The following is a 20,516-nucleotide window of genomic DNA, read 5'->3' as shown; positions in this document are numbered from 1 at the left end:
GGCTTTTCCTTTCTAACCTTTTTTCACTGCAGGAATATTTTTATAAAATTTTTCCTATGTGATTTTCTGTGCAGTTTCTTTACATCTGTCAGGAACTACCAAATGCAGTCTCAAAGAACGTAATTTTCTTTTTGGCAGTTCCTAGTTATATCTTCATATTGCAGCTGATAAGAGCCTTTTCCCTCTTTTTTTTTTCAATTCAGTTTTTTCTTTGTGATTAAAGGGAGCTTGCAGCTTCTCAAGTTTTGAGAGACGGTGTAGAAAAAATTGTTCCTGACGTTCTCTAATAGATTTGAAAAAAGTGGAAATGAAAGAAAAAAAATAATTACTTGACACCCACCCTGTCTGGCCTCTTGGAAAAATAGAAGTATGTGGGATTTTGAGGTTTTTCCATTATGTGTTCTTGTCAGCTACTCAGCCCTTAAAATGAAAGCATAATGAAAAATAAGAATTTGGTTGGGAGGAGAAATTGAGGTTTTTGTTATTTCTTGGCATTGTAAAAAGAACAAGTGTTCAAACAGCCTGGAATGCTGCCTGAGTGGAAGCAATTGCAAAGGAAGGGAAAAGGCTTTTTTCATGAATGGCAGCGCTTTCTGTCTTGTGTCACAGCACACATCTTGTCCAAACCCGTGCTCTGTGGGAAGGGCCCACTAGGAGCTTTTTCCCTGTTAAACCATTCCGCGAGTGAAACTCAGCTCTGCTTTCGCCTTTGTCCAGCAGAGATCTGTCCTTCAGCTCTGAATGCTTTGGATGGCTGTGACTCAGCAAAATTACTGTGCATGAGTGAAGTGTCAAAGGTTTTATGTCATTATTTAAATGGTAAAAACATCAACATAGCAAGCTTTTGGGAATAGAGCACCAGAGGCCTGAGAGGCGGCACAAGCAACCTGACACCTAATTTAGCATCAAAACTATTACTTCAGGTATGAAAGTAAATTACATGTTTAGGTTTAATCTAAGCAGGAGACAGGTGATGCTTCTTCACAGCCACAAACATGTAGGCGCTGTGGTGTGGTGAAGTGAGACAGTGTGGGAAGCTATTGACAGGATTTCATCCTGACTCAGCTAAAGGAGTTGCCCACAGAAAGCTGTTCCAAGTTCCACTGCTGGTACAAAAATCTGTTCTGATATGATGATACATTGCATTTTTGCACAGCAACATAGCAATCTGCGTGGTTCTTCAAGTGCTTATGGTCTTACTAAATATTTAAGTTGGTTTAAATGTTAAAAAAACACTGCACTTCAAAATGGAAAATTATTTTTCAGGTAAGTAATTATTACTAAGTCAGGTTAAAAGAAACTAAACTAAAATATTATCCAAACCCAGAGTACCAGGGGCTAGCTGAGAAGGTGCTCTATTTTGATTGAGTAGTGAGTCTAATTTTACTCAAGGGCAGCAAATGGAATGTATTCTATTTAGACTGTCATTTTTATTTCTGAGAGCTATGTCTAAGATTTAACTTAGAGTATATAAAGACACAGGTTAGGTTGTATATCCCATATCTATATCCCAAGTGCATATTAATAGTTCTATATTATAAAAATTCAGGAAAAAAAAGGTATGCATAAATGCATGTTACAGACATTAATCTGTTGTGAAGATGCTTTGTGCCTGTGATGAGACTACATTGGATTATGTTTGTATTTACAAGGATAAGTTCCAAAGCAAAACCAAATATGTAGTTGCTTTTCTCACTGACGAGTGTCTGGCTACATTTCCTTTGGTAAGGAAAAGACACTAATTACTAGCTCAAATTTCACAAGCACCCTAGGCTTCTTGAGCAGGTTTTTTGACAAGTCAGTGAAGGAAAAAATGATAATTAAACATTCTCAAAAGGTTACTTGTTGGACTGTAGGTGGACTGTAAATTCTGGTGAATATGTTGGGTTATTTCTTTCAACTGATAAAATTTAAGGTGTTAATTGTCTTTTAAGTTCTTCTCTAAGTAAGTTACTTCTAAGGGCCTTGCATTACTTTTAGCAGTCAAAGAAATTCAAGAGCAGAAAAGCAGATCCATTCTTCAGTTCTAGTTCAAGAGCTGACTTCACTTAAATCAGCTGACCTAGAATAATAATATCAGGCTACTTTTCTTGTTTGGTGACAAGAATTTTTATGTCACCTGTCTGTTAAAATGTTTAGTATCTGGAAACTGCACTGATTTATTAATCTATGCCTACAGGCATGTGAAAAAAATGAATTAGGAAACTAGATGAAGATATATTCTTGTCTTGAAAGCATGAAAAGGAACAGGCTGAATAAACATAGAGGTGATTATGAAAGAGGGTGCTGAATTCTTGCATGCCCTACAAACACTGATTTAATTTTGTCTGTTTATAAATACTCTGTATCCAAAGATCTGAGAGTGCTTTGTACTAGTAATAATCAGCCCTTGCAGTATCCTTCCCTGAGAAGTGACACATTGGCACAGCCACATGCAGTAGGTTTCATAGAGGTTAATTGCCCAGTATCACAGAACAGCTGGTGTCAATGCCAAAAATAAAAGCAGTCCTGCTGCTCAGTTTAAAACATAAGGAGAAGCAGCAAGGAACAAGATGTCTATGACTGAGGGAAATTTTATATAGATGTAACTGTACCAGTACCCATCAGACAGCTTAGCATGGACAATGTGAGTTATAACGTAGCAGACAAATCCTTTGTTCTGTAACTTTTCTTCAGATATAGTGGCACAGCAGCATCTACAGTTCTACATCCTCATACAGGTGGATGGGCAAGCCCACAAAGCTGTCCTCTCACACAAGCACACCCACTGACAGATGCCGGTTAAATGTGTCACTTCTCAGGGAAGGATACTGCAAGGGCTGATTATTACTAGTACAAAGCACTCTCAGATCTTTGGATACAGAATATTTATAAACAGACAAAATTAAATCAGTGTTTGTAGGGCATGCAAGAATTCAGCATCCTCTTTCATAATCACCTCTATGTTTATTCAGCCTGTTCCTTTTCATGCTTTCAAGACAAGAATATATCTTCATCTAGTTTCCTAATTCATTTTTTTAGCCATTTGGGAAGCATCCTTCAAAGGAAAGGAAGTATTAAACAGTTTACTTTAGGTCACACTGGCTTGTTTCTTTTCCAGATTTTTCTTCACAAGCTAATAATGCTACATGATGAAAGTAGCTTTGTTGTATACAGTAATGTTTATGTAACAGTTGAAAGCTGGAAGATGAAGGGAGAGAAGAAATCTTAAGTGTTAACTGACTGGATAAACTGAGCTGGTATTGAAAAGATTAAACCCAAAATTTGCACCATATTATGCTGGTAATTTGTTTAATATCTTCTTAATGAGCAAAAAGATGCTGTCGGTTGCCAGGCTGAGAGCTGAAAGATGTGCCTGCTTCTCACAGGTGGTAAGTGTAAATGCAGACACACTTCCTCGGCATATCTGTCCCTGGAGGACTACTTTGCATTCCTTTTTAGTAAAGGCTTCACAGTTAACACATCCATCTCCCCATTGGAAATATTGCCATTCATACTGGGGCAATTACAAACAAGAAAAAGCTGGGATATTTCATGCACTCTAAAGATGGACACATGAAACATAGATTAAGTAATCTGTATGTCCGTGAACAAAGGTCTGGAACCTGAAAGGTAAGTCTGTAGAAGAGCATATAAAACAAGCACCAGAATTTGTATTCCAGGAGCTCTGAAGTTATGTAAGCTATGGTATTAAACTGGCTGGTTTTGCTCATGAGAATTTCTAGACAATGCCACCTCAAAAAACCAAACCAAAACAAACAAACAAACAAAAAAAACCCCCAAGTACTGTTAAACCCACTCAAGTTGTTGGAAAAACCCAAAAAGTGTGTATGTAATTAGAAGCATATTTTATCCCATAAAATGTTATGTTTGTTACCTCCTGAAATCTAACAGAGTCTGTATTGCTCAGATCCTGTGTTTCTAGGGAAATACTCATGCCGTGTGCTGGAAAGTTACAGAATTTTGTGAGTAATGTTTTCAGTCGCATTTTCTTTTGCTGTTTTTTATATGTTAAATTCTTGCACTTGTTCTTCTGCAGAGATGCAGGTAAATGTAATGCAGTTCAATTGCACTTGAAGTGTACATGATACACTCCTGTATCTCCTGTATCAGGAGATCTGGCAACTGATGGCATCCTTTTGTACACTAAGAAGATATTAAACAAATTACCAGCATAATTTGGTGTAGATTGTGGGTTTAATCCTTTCAAGTGAAACATCAACTACATTTATCCAGTCAGTTAGCACTTAAGATTTCTTTTCTCCCTTCAATTGACTGCTTAATCATGCTAATCTTATGATATGGTTGACTGTGACAAGAAATAAATTAAAGTCAGATCAGTTCAAGTGGATTACAAATGGTTTAAGATGTCTGGATTGAAAATAATGAAGTAATTCCACATTTGAAGTTCCTTGGACAAATGTCTAGTTTGCACTACCTTAGATCACATTATAAATGCCTCTTTAGACACTATAATTACAGGTGACAGACATTCCTGCAAGGGATAATGTAGGATAACTATCTAATATTAAACCAAAAATCATTATGGAATTATCTTTTAACTGCATCTTCCAACACCATGCAGAGAGCAGGATTGTCCTCTAGGTTTTACTCTTAAAAAATCTCCATGTTTTTATACAAATATGATGTGAGGAAAAAAAATACAGTATTTAGGCATAAAATATTCTCAACTCCATATAGCTAATACTTGTTATGTTACTACTTCATGGCTAACGCCCCCTCTGAAAAAACACAGCAGATCTTGTGTAGGAAATAACCTCTCTTGCTCTTCCCTCCAGGGGAAGGTGATCAGGCTGGAGAAGTCCCCGTGCTCTTCTGTGGAGGGCTGTGCAGAGGGGAGCCTCACCAGTGCCCTTGTGTGGCTCTGTGCTGAGGGCAATGGAACATTTCAGCCCAGATCCTCCCCAGGGAGCAAATGTGAGTGAGGATTTTCATCTGCATGATTTAGCAAGACAAGGCAAGATTTTTTTATTCCAGTGGTGACTCAGGCCTAACCTATGCACTTGGAAATTAAGTGGTTTTAGTTAATTGGTTGCCCAAAATGAGAGCACACCTTAGCTGCAAAAATGCTGGAAGTTCATAAAGCACACTGGTGTGCCAAGTAGAAAAGTGTCTAGTGCTGGAGGAGCAGGGAAATACCTTATGTTTCTTCACTTGGATGTGCAAAATTAGTGAACATTTTCAGATCATGGCAATGTCCCTGTGCTCAGACTCCTGTTCTCTGATCTGTGGCATGAGGACAGCACAAACATCTGCTGAAGCATTTATGATGGATTATAGGGTGTTAGAGTAACAGGAATAGCACGTAAACATTTCAAATGAAAATATTCATGATCAAAATTAGAGCTAGATCACACTGAGTATGATCTATGACCACATAGTGAGTAAGAAAAATACAAATGCATGTTGAATAAACAGTGCCAGCTGGTCTTAACAATTTGTAGAAAAATAGTATCCTGTCAAACATATATATACAGGATTAATCTAAACCAAGGATCAACAGGCAATTTTCATTTTAGAGTTCCCTTAGACATTTCTTCCCTTTGAAAGCTTTTCAGTTCTGTTAATGTGTTTTGATTGAGTAAATATGTACAAGGTTTTTCAGATAGTGTAGTATGAATTACAGCCAGAATTAACTGCAGGCTTTCCCATGCTTTCAATTCAAAGTCTATATATAACCTGACTTGATTTTTCAGCACCCTCTAGAGTAAGCAGAACGGTCTAGCAGCCTTTCCTTTCATCTTAAGATAGCTGAAGTAATGCCCTCTTTTGGCCATTTTGTTGGATTTTCTGATACTCTGAACTTTTAAAAATATTATGGAAGTATTAACACATGATAAATATTTAATAAGTGTTCATATTATAAAAACAATCCTTAAGATACTTTCACATAAAAACCTTGCTTCAGAAAAAAAGCCAATCGAACCAATTGTTACCTGGCAAGGAGGTAACAACAACTACTGAAGAGTAACTTTACAAGCCTGATGCTTTACATACTGTAACTGCAAAGGGAGTCTCTGGAAGAAGACCTGTAAGGTTTAGCCAGTTCTGTGTTCATCAGCCTCACTAGAAAATCAAGTAATTGTTTACATGAGGGTGGATCAGCTGCTTCTGCCTCCCTCACAGATCCTCCACAGTGCTCTCTACTGTCTGTCTTTCTTCTCTTTACAATTTTCTGTCTTTTTACACTGGGGCTTTATATCTTGGATTCTTGAGTTGCTCCTCATTCCTCTATCAGTACGGTCACTTCTTTCTGCCATTTTACTTTTATTGTTTTGCATCATTCTCACAATTGAATGAGGTTTTCAGTAGCCCGAGCTAAATGCATGCAGCTCAAGCCTAGCCCTGTGGTGACAGACAGCTGAGTCACAGGAGATTAACAACAAACAGTGAGAGCCCACCGGTGTTTCCCCGTGCCCCCAGCCCGCTCTGCTCTCACGCTTGGGGCCAGCGCAGCACTCGGCCCCAGCCGAGCTCTGCCGGGCAGGCAGGGCACGGCAGCGCTGTGAAAGGCAACACCGTCTCGCAGAGCCGCCAGCGCTCAGCAGCTGCGACTCCAGTGCCCCCAGAACAGCCTGGGCTGCTTTGTTGGTGCTGCTAAAACACCAGAATTCAGCGGCAGCCAGGACCCAACAAACAGCAGTACACCAGGAGCTCCTAGCGGGAAGTTGAGGGTTATGGAAGTTAGATTTCTGTTTCTATGACAGTAAATTTTGTCTTTTAAAGGGTGGCAATGAACTGCCAAGAAAAAGGCGCCATTTCCCTCTCAGTTTACACTGTTGATTCATTATTCATCATGCAGAATTAGAGAGCTTAACTGAAGGTCTCTGAGAGAAGTCTCAAGTAGTACACCATAGAATATCAGTAGCTAAGATGCTGTTGATTCTTTAAAAGTGAGATATAACTCAGTCTAAAAAAAAAGCAGTTTGACAGATTTTTTTTTTTCCCAAAGCATTTGTTTGCAAGAACAATATAAGAAGAATTGAACATGGGCTCGATATCTGGAAGCTACACTTGATACAGAGTTTTCTATTTTTATCATTACAAATGTCATAATATGTTTGCTGCTGCAACCAAAAACTTCGTTAAACAGGTTGGTGATGGAGGAAGATTAGTTCCCGTGCCCAGCCTCAGTGAAGCTGACAGATACCAACCTCTGAGCCTTGTGATTAAAAAAAGAAAATGTTTGCTTTCGAAAAAATCTAAATTTGCTTCAACACCTTTCACATTAAAAGACATTCTTCAAGGGGAGAAAGAAATTTCTGCAGGTAAGATTTTTATCTGTTTTCAAAGTGGAAAAATGCATGTTTCCTAGTAGACATAGTGAACATAGTCTAAACTGTGCAGGTAGGATGATGTTTCCTTAGTAAATGGGTAGTAACATTTTTCTAGCTTAGTCATGTAATAAATATTTAAGAAAAAAAATACAAATCAAAATGGTAAGAGAAAAGGGGGGAAAAAGGACTTTCTAGAAAAAGAGCAAAAAAAAAAAAGTAATTTTTATTAAAAAGCATTGATATTTTCTGAACTAGTATTAAACAAATTCAGTTAAGCCTCTTTTTTTTTTTTCCCACAAACCTCCAATTCCTGACAGATGTACTGATGTATGTTGATTAATTTTTACATAAAAATTGTTTAGAAATGTACCCTTTGTTTGTATAGTCACTTTTAAGAATCAGTTCCACAGCTCTTCCATGCTGGCAGTCCCTGGTGCTGAACTGAGCTCTGTACAGGCAGAAGCATTTGAAAACATCTATTACATCTGACTGGTGTAAATGGATTTTCATAAGACTTTTTCCACATTTGCAATCTGTGTGGTGTACTTAAAGAGCTTAACTGGTTTTTAAATTCCTTTTTCTATGCCATAGTGTAAATTTTGAGGAGATTCTAATAGAATTAAGAATTGCAAAATTGCACTATATGGCCTGTATCTTCCTGTACATTCCTTTGAAAAGTGTGTAATTCATGTCTACAGATTTTCTCAAAACAGTTTCATTGCTTTATTTTTTTTAATGTTAATTTTGGTTAAATTATTGATGATTTTACTTGCACAACAAATGCATCAGTTAAAAATTCTACTAAGACAAACTAAGATAAGCACAGGAAATACCCCTTGATCCCATTAGAGGGGATTTCAGGACACAGGCATGATAAGAAAAATTTTAATCCTATGTCTTACATTCAGGAGAAGTCAGCTGGCTTGTCTTGAATGAAAAAAAAAATCAAAAATCTCATCAAAAAGTCTGAGAAAAAGGTTGCAAAATCTCATTAAAAATTCTCACAAAACCTTACAAGTCTTTTCTGTAAAGGTTAAATGTCGTGTGCAGAAAGTATTAAGAAAGTCCTTTAACATAAGCAAGGAGGTTTGTAATTGAATTTCCTTTTTTATGTGACAAAGACAAGCATTTTCAATCCTTTTAGAATGATGAAAAAATATATTAACATTCTTTTTGGTCAAAAATAAACACAAACAAGATTCACAGTAGATGACTTCACAATGTCAGCTTATCCTAATATCTTCAAAGGATTAAAAACAAAAAAAGGAGTAAAACACAGATTCTTAGATGTATTTAGAAATCTAATCCCTGTGTTCATTTTAATTTGGTAACCAATGTGTTCTAGCATTTTTTCTGTTATTGTAATGGAAATGTATTTGATATTATAAAGACATTTTTGTAGAGGTGCTTTGGTAACACCTTTGGTTGTACAATAATTGAATGCAAAATGAGTCAGAATTAATCTGCTATTTTCCTTCAAAATAAAGTGGCATAGTCCCTAGGCAGAGTTAATGTTACTGGCAGACCCATGTCTCATTCATGTACTGCAAAAATGAAGAAAATTTAGGGTCTTTGTATAGCATCTAGACAGAATTCAGAATTCCTTAATACTTTTTATACAGTGGCTTTCATTTTATTCCTAGTTGTAATATTCTGTGTGGCCTCCACTGAGTTATTTTGGGTTTCAGAGCCTTTGTCATTAGAGCCAAAACACCTCATGTCTGGTTTATTTGTATCAGCATCATAGTTACAGGTGGAAGTACTCGAGGAGAATAATGATGAATACAGAAATTTGAAAATAGCTCTATTCAAACCCAGGACTCTCATGTACTCTTTCCATCAATCATCAGAAGTAACATCAATAAACAAGTGCTCAGTGTAGCTCTGAATTTCATATCAAAATGATTAAGCACAGTAGGAATAGTACCATTTATTCTGGCTATGTGAAAATACTGTGTTCAGACTTTTCATCATCACACAAAGGTTATCTTCTTTCACTCAGGTGTCTCGTCTTACCAGTTGCTCAACTATGAAGACAAATCAGATGTTTCACTTAATGGCAGAAGAGGAAATCAGATAATGAATGATGTTGGTTTTGATGTAGCTGGATCAGATTCTATTGCCTTTAAAGCTTCATTTGGCATAGTGACCAAACATGAAGTTGAAGTACCAACATTACTGAGAGAACTTACTACAAGGTTGTATTCTGTGTTTTGATTTCTGTTTCCGTAATTCTATTTCATACAGTTAGGCTGCAAGTCTGAAGTTCTTAGGTTTTGATTATTTTTAGTCAATCAGTAGCAGTCGCCATCTGATATTTTCAAGGGTATCAGGTTGGATCACTGGGATTAGACACATGACTTGTATAATACAGGCTGTAAAATTTTTCTGAATTCTTTGAATTACAGTGCATGTCTCAGGAAAAAAAGAAAAAAAAAGAAAGAGTCCATCAAAACTCCTATCGTGTTATACCATAGTATTGAAAATTTGAAACCTACTTTGAATAACATTACCTAACTTCAGGTTCCAGAAATAGGATTTATTTGCCTTTGATGAACTAGAGAGCCATATGTGTTATTGCCATTGTAGGTAATTTGAGGTTTTATGAAGTTATTACACTGCCTTTTCTGCAAAATGCAAAATAGGTTTATCTACTTAAATTTTCATAACCTTCTGTGACTTTTCTTTAAATCAAGTCTCTTCTACCAACATTCTTGTTGAGTTGTGGAGACTGAAAATGAACTTCTTGTTTCCTGTGGTGCTAGCACAGATGTCAAATGTGTAGAAATATGGTGTGACTAATTCTAGGGGTAATTCTTTTTTTTATATTTCAAAGATTATCCCTTGGTAACAATGGCATCCCAGTGAATCCCAGCAGTGCATCCCAGTAAATCATTTACTATGCATGATGCAACATTTGGCATTTGCAAATATATATTTTTACCTTGTTGGTATTTACCAAGAAGTGCATGCCATTTTTTATCTGTAACCTCTCCTTCTCTATTTTCCTAGTTTATTTGCAACCTCCAAATGTTATCATTAATAAATGGGGGTGAGGGAAAAGGACCTAGTCTTCTGAAAAAAAGATTCAGTGTCATAAAACTAACTGCCACTGTTTGTAGAAATTCTACAGTCACTTGTTTCATGATTGTTCAGTACTGTTTATAAGTGATATAGGTTTCTTTCAGTTAATGGCACTAAAACCAGAGTCAGATGAACAGGCTTTGAATTTTCCAGGGTGTCCCAGGTATCTTCTCTAATATTTGTAGAATACTGGCTTTCCTTGAATTTCTTAGTTCTGTTCCCAAACAGTGAAAACCAATATTAAGTTTCCAGAGATCTCCTTGGTCAGCTGTTTTACTGCTATGAAACAGACATTATGGTGATTTATTTACTGATTTAAAGTTACTTAGCTGCTTTGTAAACTGCTAATTATGTCTGAATTTCCTTCCTGCCTCCCTCTTGATTTTAGAAAAATAAACTTTGATCATTGTCTAGTCCATCAATCAAGAAAAAGTAGGATGGAAATTTTGTGTGTGGTCATGGAAAGTATTCGAACTACAAGGCAGTGCTCATTAACTGTCCATACTGGAATGCGTGGAGAGACAATGAGGGTAAATATGTTTGACAAAGTTCTGTAACTCAAATGATCAAGCATAAAAAGGTCATTATTATAAATTTTATGGTTTGATTTAATTGTGTTTTTAGAATGTAAGCTCATAAAAAAATCTAAAGTAAATCTATATTATTGTACTAATGTAAAGTGGTTTAAAAGTTGGTCTTTTGTTAGCAGTACTTATATGACAGAGGGATGGGAAATGCATGAAAAGATGGCTAGACAATGAGCCATTGCCTGGGGTAAAGCCTCAGCAAAAAAGTGGAATTTACTACTTCTTAGTTTGACTTTCGAATAAATGTATAACCTTTCTTTCATTATTATTTCATTATTACAGTCATCTTCTGTAGCACATTGGAATTTCAGGTTATTATTTGAAGGGTTGGCATCTTATTCCCTGTCTTATGCTCTTCCTCCCCCTTCCCCCTCGATGCATTTCAATAATTAAACTTACAAGTCTTCTAACTTTGCTCTTTCTAGTACTAATAAATCATTCACATAATTTTCACTAAGTGATGCAAATTACTCTCTCTGTATCAAAATTTATTAAAATGCAAAGTAGTTAATAGAAAATTCTTCAGTTGTGAAATTTGATCTTCAAAGTTTCCCCCTGACATTATAATTCTCAATATATGAAGTTAAGATTTGTATTTTGTTTATTTATTCGTTTCAATTTGTAATGTTTTTATCTTTGGATCCTTCTCTAAATTATAGTTTCACATAATTGAAGATCAGAATTCTAAAGGGCGGGACAAAGCCATTGTTTTTCCTGCACATACAACTATTGCTTTTAGTGTATTTGAGCTCTACATTCATTTGGATGGTAATTTCGGTAAGTGATGTGAATTACTGTCTCATTACTGCTATTGTTTATAATGATCTAAGTTTTAAAAGCTGTTTCATTGCTCTTGGTATACAGAAGCCCTGATCCCATACAATGGGATGTTTTAATTTTATGCACATAAGTATTCTGACATTCTGACAGAAATGGTGCTTGCAAAGAAAACGAGGCAGGTGCTAGAAGAAAATAGTCTGCTGTGGGAACATTTCTTAAAAGTTAGACTTGGTATTTTTTAAATTCTGTGGTTGCATGGAAAAAAAGCCCCACTTAGCTATATTTCTAGCTGGTGAGGAACAGGTTTCTGAGACTATCTGATAAGTTTTGCATAAAATAGGCAAGTACAAATGTACAAGTGAAGAAAAAAGTGTACAGAACTTCTAAACTAGTAACTTTTTTTCTGTTGGGGCTTTAATTTCAGTCTGATGCATCATTTGCACATATAAATATCTAAAGCTATTTAGGTGGAATTAATTGCAGCAATTGGAAACAAATAAAAAATTTGCATAGCATAGATTTTACTTTAAAGTATTTCTTTCAAGTTATGGATAGAATTCTGTACTGAAAGTGGTAAGTACAGAACTCACAGCCTTGCTTACAATGTTTCATTTCTACTTTCAAGTAAAACTACAGAAATGTTTGTCCTTCAGAACCAGGGCTTCCATTGTTATGCTACTGACTGTCCTGACCCCTTAACATGGCCGTAATTTGTGTATGAACCAAAACAGGCTCTGAGGATTTTAATTGAAAGCCACCAACAGTTAAAAATTACCATCAAATCTGTGTTACTTGATTCTGTGAGCTACTACTGTGTGCAGACTTGTACTAAAAAGTTATACTAGCCATTAAAAACATTAGCAAAGCTAAATTTAATCACTGTTAACTTTATTGATTAGAAAGCATATTAAATTGTTGTGCAATTATGGCTTTTATATTTAGTCCTTTTAAAAACTTTTCATTTTTGCAGAACTCTGTGTGACTCCAATTGCAAAAGGAGGATTTGAAAGAGAGAAATCTGGATCATCTTCACTGACCAAATTCAGGAGATTAAAGAATAATCTGTTTCATCGAAGTATGACTTTTGATATTTATACACAAATGTCTTATTTAAAAGTGTACCTCTGCTTCTTTAATTTCTGTCCAAGATGAATGTTTAAAGAAAAAAATTTTGAAGCAAAATGAACCTCTCAATTTCTATTGAAATGAATTGAAATTCTATTTCTATGTATTGAAATGATTATAGAGTTATTAAAATTTACATTTGGGAACCTGTCTCTCAGAAATAACAAATCTGTTCATTAAACTCTAAAGATATTAAAACGTATGGCTGTTGGTAAACTGGTAGTGAGTAATTACACAGCTAGCATAACATTGAGCCTATTTCATGTGTTTGCCATTTACAGCTCATATTATACAAATTATAATTATAGTAATAGTTGAAGGCAAAAGCTGTAATTTTAAATATCAAACAATATTAACTGCAATAATTGAATGTACTCCTTAGGCACTATGTTCCCGTGACAGGATACCATCACAGTCCTCTTTTTTCATTCTAATATCAACATAGCATCCAACAAAAATGCAGATCCCTGTATGCAGCTTTAGACTAAGATCTTAAACTTATAACACTCCTTATTCCAAGTACTTTGGAAATCTGCAGATCTGAGTGTGAAGATAAATGCTGAGCAGTAAACATGTCCCAAAAATGCTGTGATTAGGTGTTCCTCCTCCACTGTAGTCCATTCTTGATCAAAGGACTTTCATGGACCAAGCCTTCAGTGCTGCTGCAGTCCACACAAGGGGAATACATCTTCAGTGGGTATGATACATCTCAGGAGCTGTAGCTGCCTAAACGTCCTTCACTCAATCTAGTAAGTCCCTGAAGAGAGAAGGAAAGGTTCCTACCTGGCACATCTGGATCCTCAGAAATCTGCTAGGAGGTTAACAAGGAGTCCTCTGAGTTTTCTAAACATATTAAGTAGTAGTGGGATTTTTTTGTAAATAATAGGAAATAAAAGTGAATTTACAATGTTTAGAACATAAAACTAGAAATGCAAAAATAGAAACAAGGAAGTACACTGTGGTTTGACTTTGCACCAATTTCTCAGAAGCCTGCTGCATGCCAACCTTTTAGGTATATTTCTAAAAATATAATTACATAGGTCATATACAAAACATTCTAGTTTTTTTCGCTGTCTTAAGTGAAGTTGAAGAAAAATTTTCATCACACAGGGTTTTTGATGGGAAGCAATCTATATGGCATGCTTAGAACAGTTTTGTGCATCAGTTGTTATTTCTATCATTAAACTGATATTTTTTTAAGCAACAAATCATAGTATTATAACAAAATACTGCTTCTTTTCCTTGTGTGTTCTTTTTCAGATAAAGGAGTAGTGGAAATCGTTGCTAACTCTGATCCTTACTTGGAGGACCTTTTTACAGATTATTATGAAAAAGCTGCAAGCATGACTGATCTCTCTACAAGCTATCTCAGAGACGGTTCTCATATCCGAATTAATTTACTTAATAACAACATCCCCAAAGGCCCCTGTGTCCTCTGTGGAATGGGAAGTTCAAAAAGGGAGACAGTCTATGGATGCCTGGAGTGTTCTTTTAATGGACAGAAGTATGTTCGACTGCATGCCGTGCCCTGTTTTGACCTCTGGCATAAGAGAATGAAGTAACTGATCTGGGTAAGTGCCTGTTATCACAGACATGGGCATAACTGTGCCACAAACTTTTCAGAGTTAGCAAATATGTCTCCAATTGTGACATGCAAAACAGTGAAAGTGCAAAACATTTTATTACACTGTTTTCTTCAAATTCTGTGCTTTGCAGTCAATGACTTCTACTTTAGAATGCACACGAATTTCCTGACATTGCTGTTTTTCCTAGAACCTTCTCATTATCATGATAATGAAAAACATACTTTTAAATAGTATTTTCATAATGTCAGAATATATGCTAGAACTTAAAGTTGTTTACACAAACTTGTTGTTAAACCCCAAAATGTTGCCTTTCTCTACACTGGCATATGATGGTTAAATGAGAATATTTGTTAATAATTTAGTGTTCTCATGAATGTTTAATTGAAGTATCAGATTAAAAAACATGCTAAAACTTAGCTCAGTCTAATGTTTCAGTTACAAAAGGGAACAACTGGAACTATGGATGGGAGCTTCATATTAGGGTGCTGTTGCTGAATATCAAGTTTGTTTAATTATGAAAAAGTACCAGCCAGTTTACCTGCTGCAGTTGGATTCTATGTCACAGCTGCTCTTGACTTTCTTTTATGTGCTCAGAAAAAAAACTGCTTAGCAGAAAATGTTTTGGAAGCTTATGAAAATAATGGAACTGCTCACTCCAGCAAGACTTCAGGGGTGAATGTCTTTCACAGGTGCATCCAAGGAAAATTGAGTCTGTTGAGGACTGGAACACCACAGATCTGTGTCCAGGGCTAGGACTGGGCTGTGGGGCAGGGTGCTGTTAAACCTCTCACCACACTGTTTTACACTGGCAGAGCAAAAAACCTTTTTATACCTTTTAAAATTATTTCAAGGATAACCTAGGTATGGAAGCTTTTTCACTTGTGCTGCCACTTTCACTGTGTACATCTCATTATTACATGTTGAAATGAATACAGCCATTGCTTTTCATGTGAGAAGAGTTAAGCATGTTACATGAGTGGTATGATGTGTTCTGCACAAGCAGAACAGTTAACAGATACAAGTACTGCCTACTAACTATTCCTACTTCTTTGCATTTTTCCAGTGAGGAAAACCAGAATGATGTTCAAATAATTAATTACTTATGTTTATATACAGCATCTTCCATCATCTTCAACCTCATTCAATTAAATTATGATCGTGTAGATTTTTAACTTGGTGCTGCTGAATAAACTGGCTAACATCATGATTTTACTAAGTCAAAGTTTAAAACACTTACTCAAAATACTGCTTTTTCTTCAACACCAAATTCTTCTTGTTAATATTACATCCAAGAGGTTCTTTTGTTTTAAAAACATTTTTGTTTTTATCTTAACATTCCATAAGCAGAGTTGGCCGATTTTAAGGCCTTTTATAATGAATTGCTGCAAATTGCCTTTCCTCAAGAAGCTAGGCCTGGAGCCTGCAGGGGTCTAAGAGTTATATTCCTGGGATTCCCTTTTTATTTCACAGGGGATTGAGATTTTCCTTTTTTATTTTAGAGGGGATTTAGAAGTGTTCAGCAGTTATATTCCAGCTATGTCAAAGATTACTCTAACTTTTGTGTGCTCAATACTGAGCTCAGTATTGCGTAGTGTGAGCAATACTGTAGATCGGAACATGTTGTAAGAACCACAAATATTAGATCATGGTGTACCTCAATTTTATTTCTTTCTTTTGAAACATCTGACACGTTTTATTAGCTGAATGTTAAAAATAAGATTTTTACAGTCACCTTAAGAGATACAAAAAGATCCCACTATAAAAAAAATACAAAAATTATGTGACAAAGTATTATTATTTAGAATTCAGTGTGCAGAAGACAGCCAAAGATTTTTTTAAGTACTTAGAGTTCATCATGCTGGTAGACATTGTACTCCTTTGCTGATATGAAGCCATCTCTATCATGGTCATTCTTCTTAAATATATCAGCTAAGATTTCATCATGGGCAGAAGGATGACGTTTTTTGCCATCTCTTGCAAATTCTTCTTTCAAATACTGGCTTATCTAGAACAAAAGAAAAAAGTCAAATCATTATGACTTTTATGTCAGTACTCAATCTAGCTATCTTCAAGGACACTGGGAGTATACAAGTAATGTACTGTGATTTCAGTGCAGACACATCTATGGCTTGTCTACAGAAGTGTGAGACTTACTAATGTATTAAAGCAAATTTCAGCAAACTACAGCACAGTGTAGTTTGTGTAAACACACAGAAACCTTAGGTGATCAGCTGCAGCAGAGAGAGCTCAGGTAAAGATAAAACTGATGCAGCCACACCTATAGTTTTATAAATTATTTGTTTCAAGTTATTTGTATCGTATTACCTCAAGTTCAGAGAGCTTCTTGTCACCGTCTTTGTCTATTTGATTAAATGCCTCAACACTACGAGGTCCTTTATTTACTGCATAAAGTTCAATCTCAAAGATCAGTGTTGCATTGGGTGGAATCTTGCCCTGTGCTATGAATAAAAGAAAAAAAGTGTTTAAGGAATCAGACACTGTGGGTAGAGATCACATATATGATAAATTCACAGGTATGGTAAAAGGTACTTTATGTATGTAAAATAATGTAAAATAATATTATATATAAAACATGTATGCAGTTTAAAATGTACATCTCAAAAAGCAGCAACAGCATGTAAGTCATCTGACTTGCTAAAAATCCCCACAGAAGCTTCAAACTACTGGAATACTTTGTCTGGCCTCTGAATTAAGAAAATAACTGTTAGAATTCTTTGTTCCTGGATCAAAGCATTTTCTGCCACCTGATGTAAAACCAGCACTGCCTACAAACACAGGTCCATGTATCGTGCATCTGGCAAAAAAAGGGAACTGAAAAGAGACAGCAACAAACCAATGCAGTCTAAAATAGTGCCTAAAGAGCATAAAAAATCATGCAGTGTAAAATTAAAATGTAAACATGCAAGCTGCCAAAGCCAGTGAGCATGACACTGTAACCTCAGAATTTTGAGCTTGTGTCCATCCTTCATAAACTGAAGAAAAGCTAAAGAATCTACACTGTTTGTAAACAGAAGATAAAGAAAACTATCACACTACTCATCTAAAGTAGCCATAGCAAAAATAACAGAGTTCAAAAGGTTTTAACTTTCCATGCTTTAGAAAAGTAGTATTAAATACATCTGAATATAAATCAAGATTTAAATATACCTTATAAAAGAAAGATACAATACTAGAATTCAGTGCCAGCAGTTTACAAATATACATACCAACAAGGAAAGACATGTAAAGATTTAGAAAGTCACATGCATCTTTTTTTAATCAAGATTAGGCAGGTATCTTCCCCAGCATGCAGGAATATGCTGAGACAGAGGATAGGTGTGCTGTAGGAAAATACTACTTCTTCCTTCAAGTGCTACCTGGAACAAACAGTTAACACTAGTATTAAAGAACAGTTTTTATTTGTATCAGTGTTTTTCCTTTTTGTATGAAATTGTATTAAAGACAAAACTGATGCATTGAATTCTGACACATCAGTACCAAAATATTATTATAGAGCAGAGCACCAGTGCTCTGGTGAATAAAAAGGAGCATTCATAGAAACTCCTACACCCAGGTCAGAGCTGAATTTATCTACATTTGAGTGCTCAAACACTGCATAAAACTTGTACTGGAACTTTTTTAAGTAATCTGCACACTGAATTATCTTACATTCAAATCAGATTTCATGCACTGCACTGTTGCAATTATCGTGTAATGTGATAATGAGAGCCATTAACTATTCAGAATGTAAGCAGTATTTTAAGCAAATTATTTCTATTTAGATTAATTGCACTGCATTATATTCCATTTTACTCAGAAGATGTAGATTTTCATTAGAAGGCTAAACAGGTAGCAATCAAATAATGAAATGTGACTGGAATTTCATATTTTAACACAATAATGCTGATATTGCTCATGGGAATCTTCCTTTTGCTTCACACTATGGCAATACTTGGGAAAACACATTTAGTGGCATGGACTGAGTTCAAATGGGAACTGCAAGGCCTGGGTGTGGGTCTGTGTCAGGACTACCTAAACTGCACAGCAATGAGCAGGGGCTGCACAGCTGCACTGCCTCCAAACAGGAGCACCAGTTCTCACAGACATTTACAATATTGTATGTTTCAAAGGGTAAAAAACACAGGAAAGACAAAGTTTATAGTTAGAACTTTTACCATATCCTTGCTGTCCATATGCTAATGATGGAGGAATTGTCACTTTCCGTTTTTCTCCAGGACACATGTTCATCATAGCAATATCTAAGCCTTTTATGACTTGTCCAACACCCAGAACAAACCATTTTGGATGACCTTCATTTTGCGTCCGACTATTAAAAAAAAAATTGTGTATGAGTAATATTAACATAATATTTTTATCATAAATATAACTTTTAGTTGCAGCTAGTAAGAACATAGATTATTAGGACATAAGAATGTTAAGAGTGCAAGAATACAAAGTATAAATACTTTTTCTGCTACATTTGTAATTTAAGGTGAGATTTTGATATATGTAAGGGTAAACCTTTTTTTAAAAAAAACCAAAAGCTCGTTTTTGAACTTCCTATAAAAACGTCCAATCTTCCTGACCATGCACGCTGCAGGCCAGAAACAAGGTGCCACTGCAGGAAGTCTCCAAGTGGGGAGCACTGGAAAGTGAAAATATTCTCAGTAGCTCACAACACTGTAGGATGGGATGGGACTGGGAGTGCAGGCGTGCGCTGGGGGAACCTGGCAATGCTGGCTGCAGCACTGTGTGCTCACCTACCCCTCCGGCCAGCTCAGGCAGCCAGTGCTTGAGGCAGCTTCTGGTCACACGAGGCCTCCCCAGTGTGGGCACTACACCGAACAGCAACTGAGCAAAACATCCAGAGAACAACGCTCTATGTACCAGTCAGCAGCACTTCAACAGGCAAAGAAATGCAACTTAAATGATACTGTTAAATGTAGAATTATCCTATATACTGAGTTTTTTTCTTAAATTATACAAGTAGGGGAATGGATCAAGATTTTGTAATGAGCTAAGCTATTGCCTGAGGATAGATGGATGAGGCAAAGTCAAAAAGATGAAATGATAACTTTGCAGTAAAATGGGCGGCACAACAAATCAAGAAGGGAAACAGCAACAGGCACGAGGCAAAAAGGCTGCAAACGACCAGTATAATGATGTGGTTGCACTGCACAGTGCCAACTATGTGGAAGTGGATGCTATATAAAAGTTTCTGCCTAAAATTGTCAGTGTGTATTCCTATCACGAGCTCCTCCTCCCAGCCCGAGTTCTTCTGCACAGGTTACAGCACAGAACACGGCAAGTATCAACATAATGTTGGTTTTTTTTCCACTCTGACAACGGGGGCTCCGTACGAGGTATGGGCTACAGGCTCTCGAAGTTTCTCCCTAGGGACCCTAGGACTCCTAGGCACTGCCTAGTTTGACTCTAGGGAAACTGCATCCTTCAACACTCGGCTGAGGAAAAGTGAAGTGTTATTGCTGGTATGGTCAGTACGGGCCCCGAGCTGTGCCCACTCCGGGAGGGCCCCAAGCCCCGCTTGTTCGGGGGAGCGGAGCGGCTGTGCCAAGCACCCGCCGGGCAGGGCCCTCCGCGCGTCCTCCGGCCCGGTGCCACGGGGCTCACCTGCAGTAAAACTTGGATCCGTCGCTGGCCAGGAATCCGTCATAGTGCGCGTTCAGTAGGTCGCCCTTCTTGCTCTTCGGGCTGCAGGTCTCGGGGAGGTGCAGCACCTCTATCTTAACCTCCTCCGCTGCCGCCGTGCCGCCCTCGGCCCGCGCCGGGGCCGCCAGCAGCGCCAGCGGCAGCAGGAGCAGGGTCAGCCCTCGGCCCATGTCGCTGCGAGGCGGCCGCCGGCGTGGCACTGTCCCCGCCGCGCCGAGGGGCGGGGGCCGAGCCAGCACCGCCGCTCCGCCTCAGCCGCGCCGGACGTGGGGACGAGCCCGGCCCCGGCAGCGGCCGCGGGGCGGGCGGTTCTTCGGGCCGCCCTCTCCGCTCAGGAAGTGGAAGGGACGTCGGAAGCGGCCGCGGGGCGGCGGGGCCGGGAGCGC

General features: G+C 37.2%; 2 protein-coding genes across 2 annotated transcripts; one reads left to right on the top strand and one right to left on the bottom strand.

The window, feature by feature from the left end:
• The first annotated feature begins 7,078 nt into the window (after window positions 1-7,078).
• On the top strand, window positions 7,079-14,436 carry PJVK (pejvakin). Its single transcript, XM_058809886.1, has 6 exons — window positions 7,079-7,289; window positions 9,301-9,496; window positions 10,771-10,912; window positions 11,629-11,746; window positions 12,720-12,824; window positions 14,135-14,436. The coding sequence occupies exons 1-6, from the start codon at window positions 7,079-7,081 to the stop codon at window positions 14,434-14,436; spliced, it is 1,074 nt and encodes a 357-aa protein (XP_058665869.1).
• A 1,667-nt stretch (window positions 14,437-16,103) lies between these two features.
• FKBP7 (FKBP prolyl isomerase 7) lies at window positions 16,104-20,430 on the bottom strand. The gene is made up of 4 exons (XM_058809702.1): window positions 20,092-20,430; window positions 18,636-18,787; window positions 16,786-16,919; window positions 16,104-16,465 (listed from the first exon to the last, which is right to left on the bottom strand). Exons 1-4 carry the CDS (start codon window positions 20,298-20,300, stop codon window positions 16,304-16,306), a joined length of 657 nt encoding a protein of 218 aa, XP_058665685.1. The 5' UTR covers window positions 20,301-20,430; the 3' UTR covers window positions 16,104-16,303.
• Window positions 20,431-20,516: the final 86 nt, after the last annotated feature.

Source organism: Ammospiza caudacuta, chromosome 8 (assembly GCF_027887145.1).
Source record: "Ammospiza caudacuta isolate bAmmCau1 chromosome 8, bAmmCau1.pri, whole genome shotgun sequence".
Classification (NCBI taxonomy): Eukaryota; Metazoa; Chordata; class Aves; order Passeriformes; family Passerellidae; genus Ammospiza; species Ammospiza caudacuta.
This window is presented reverse-complemented; position numbering and strand designations above follow the sequence as displayed.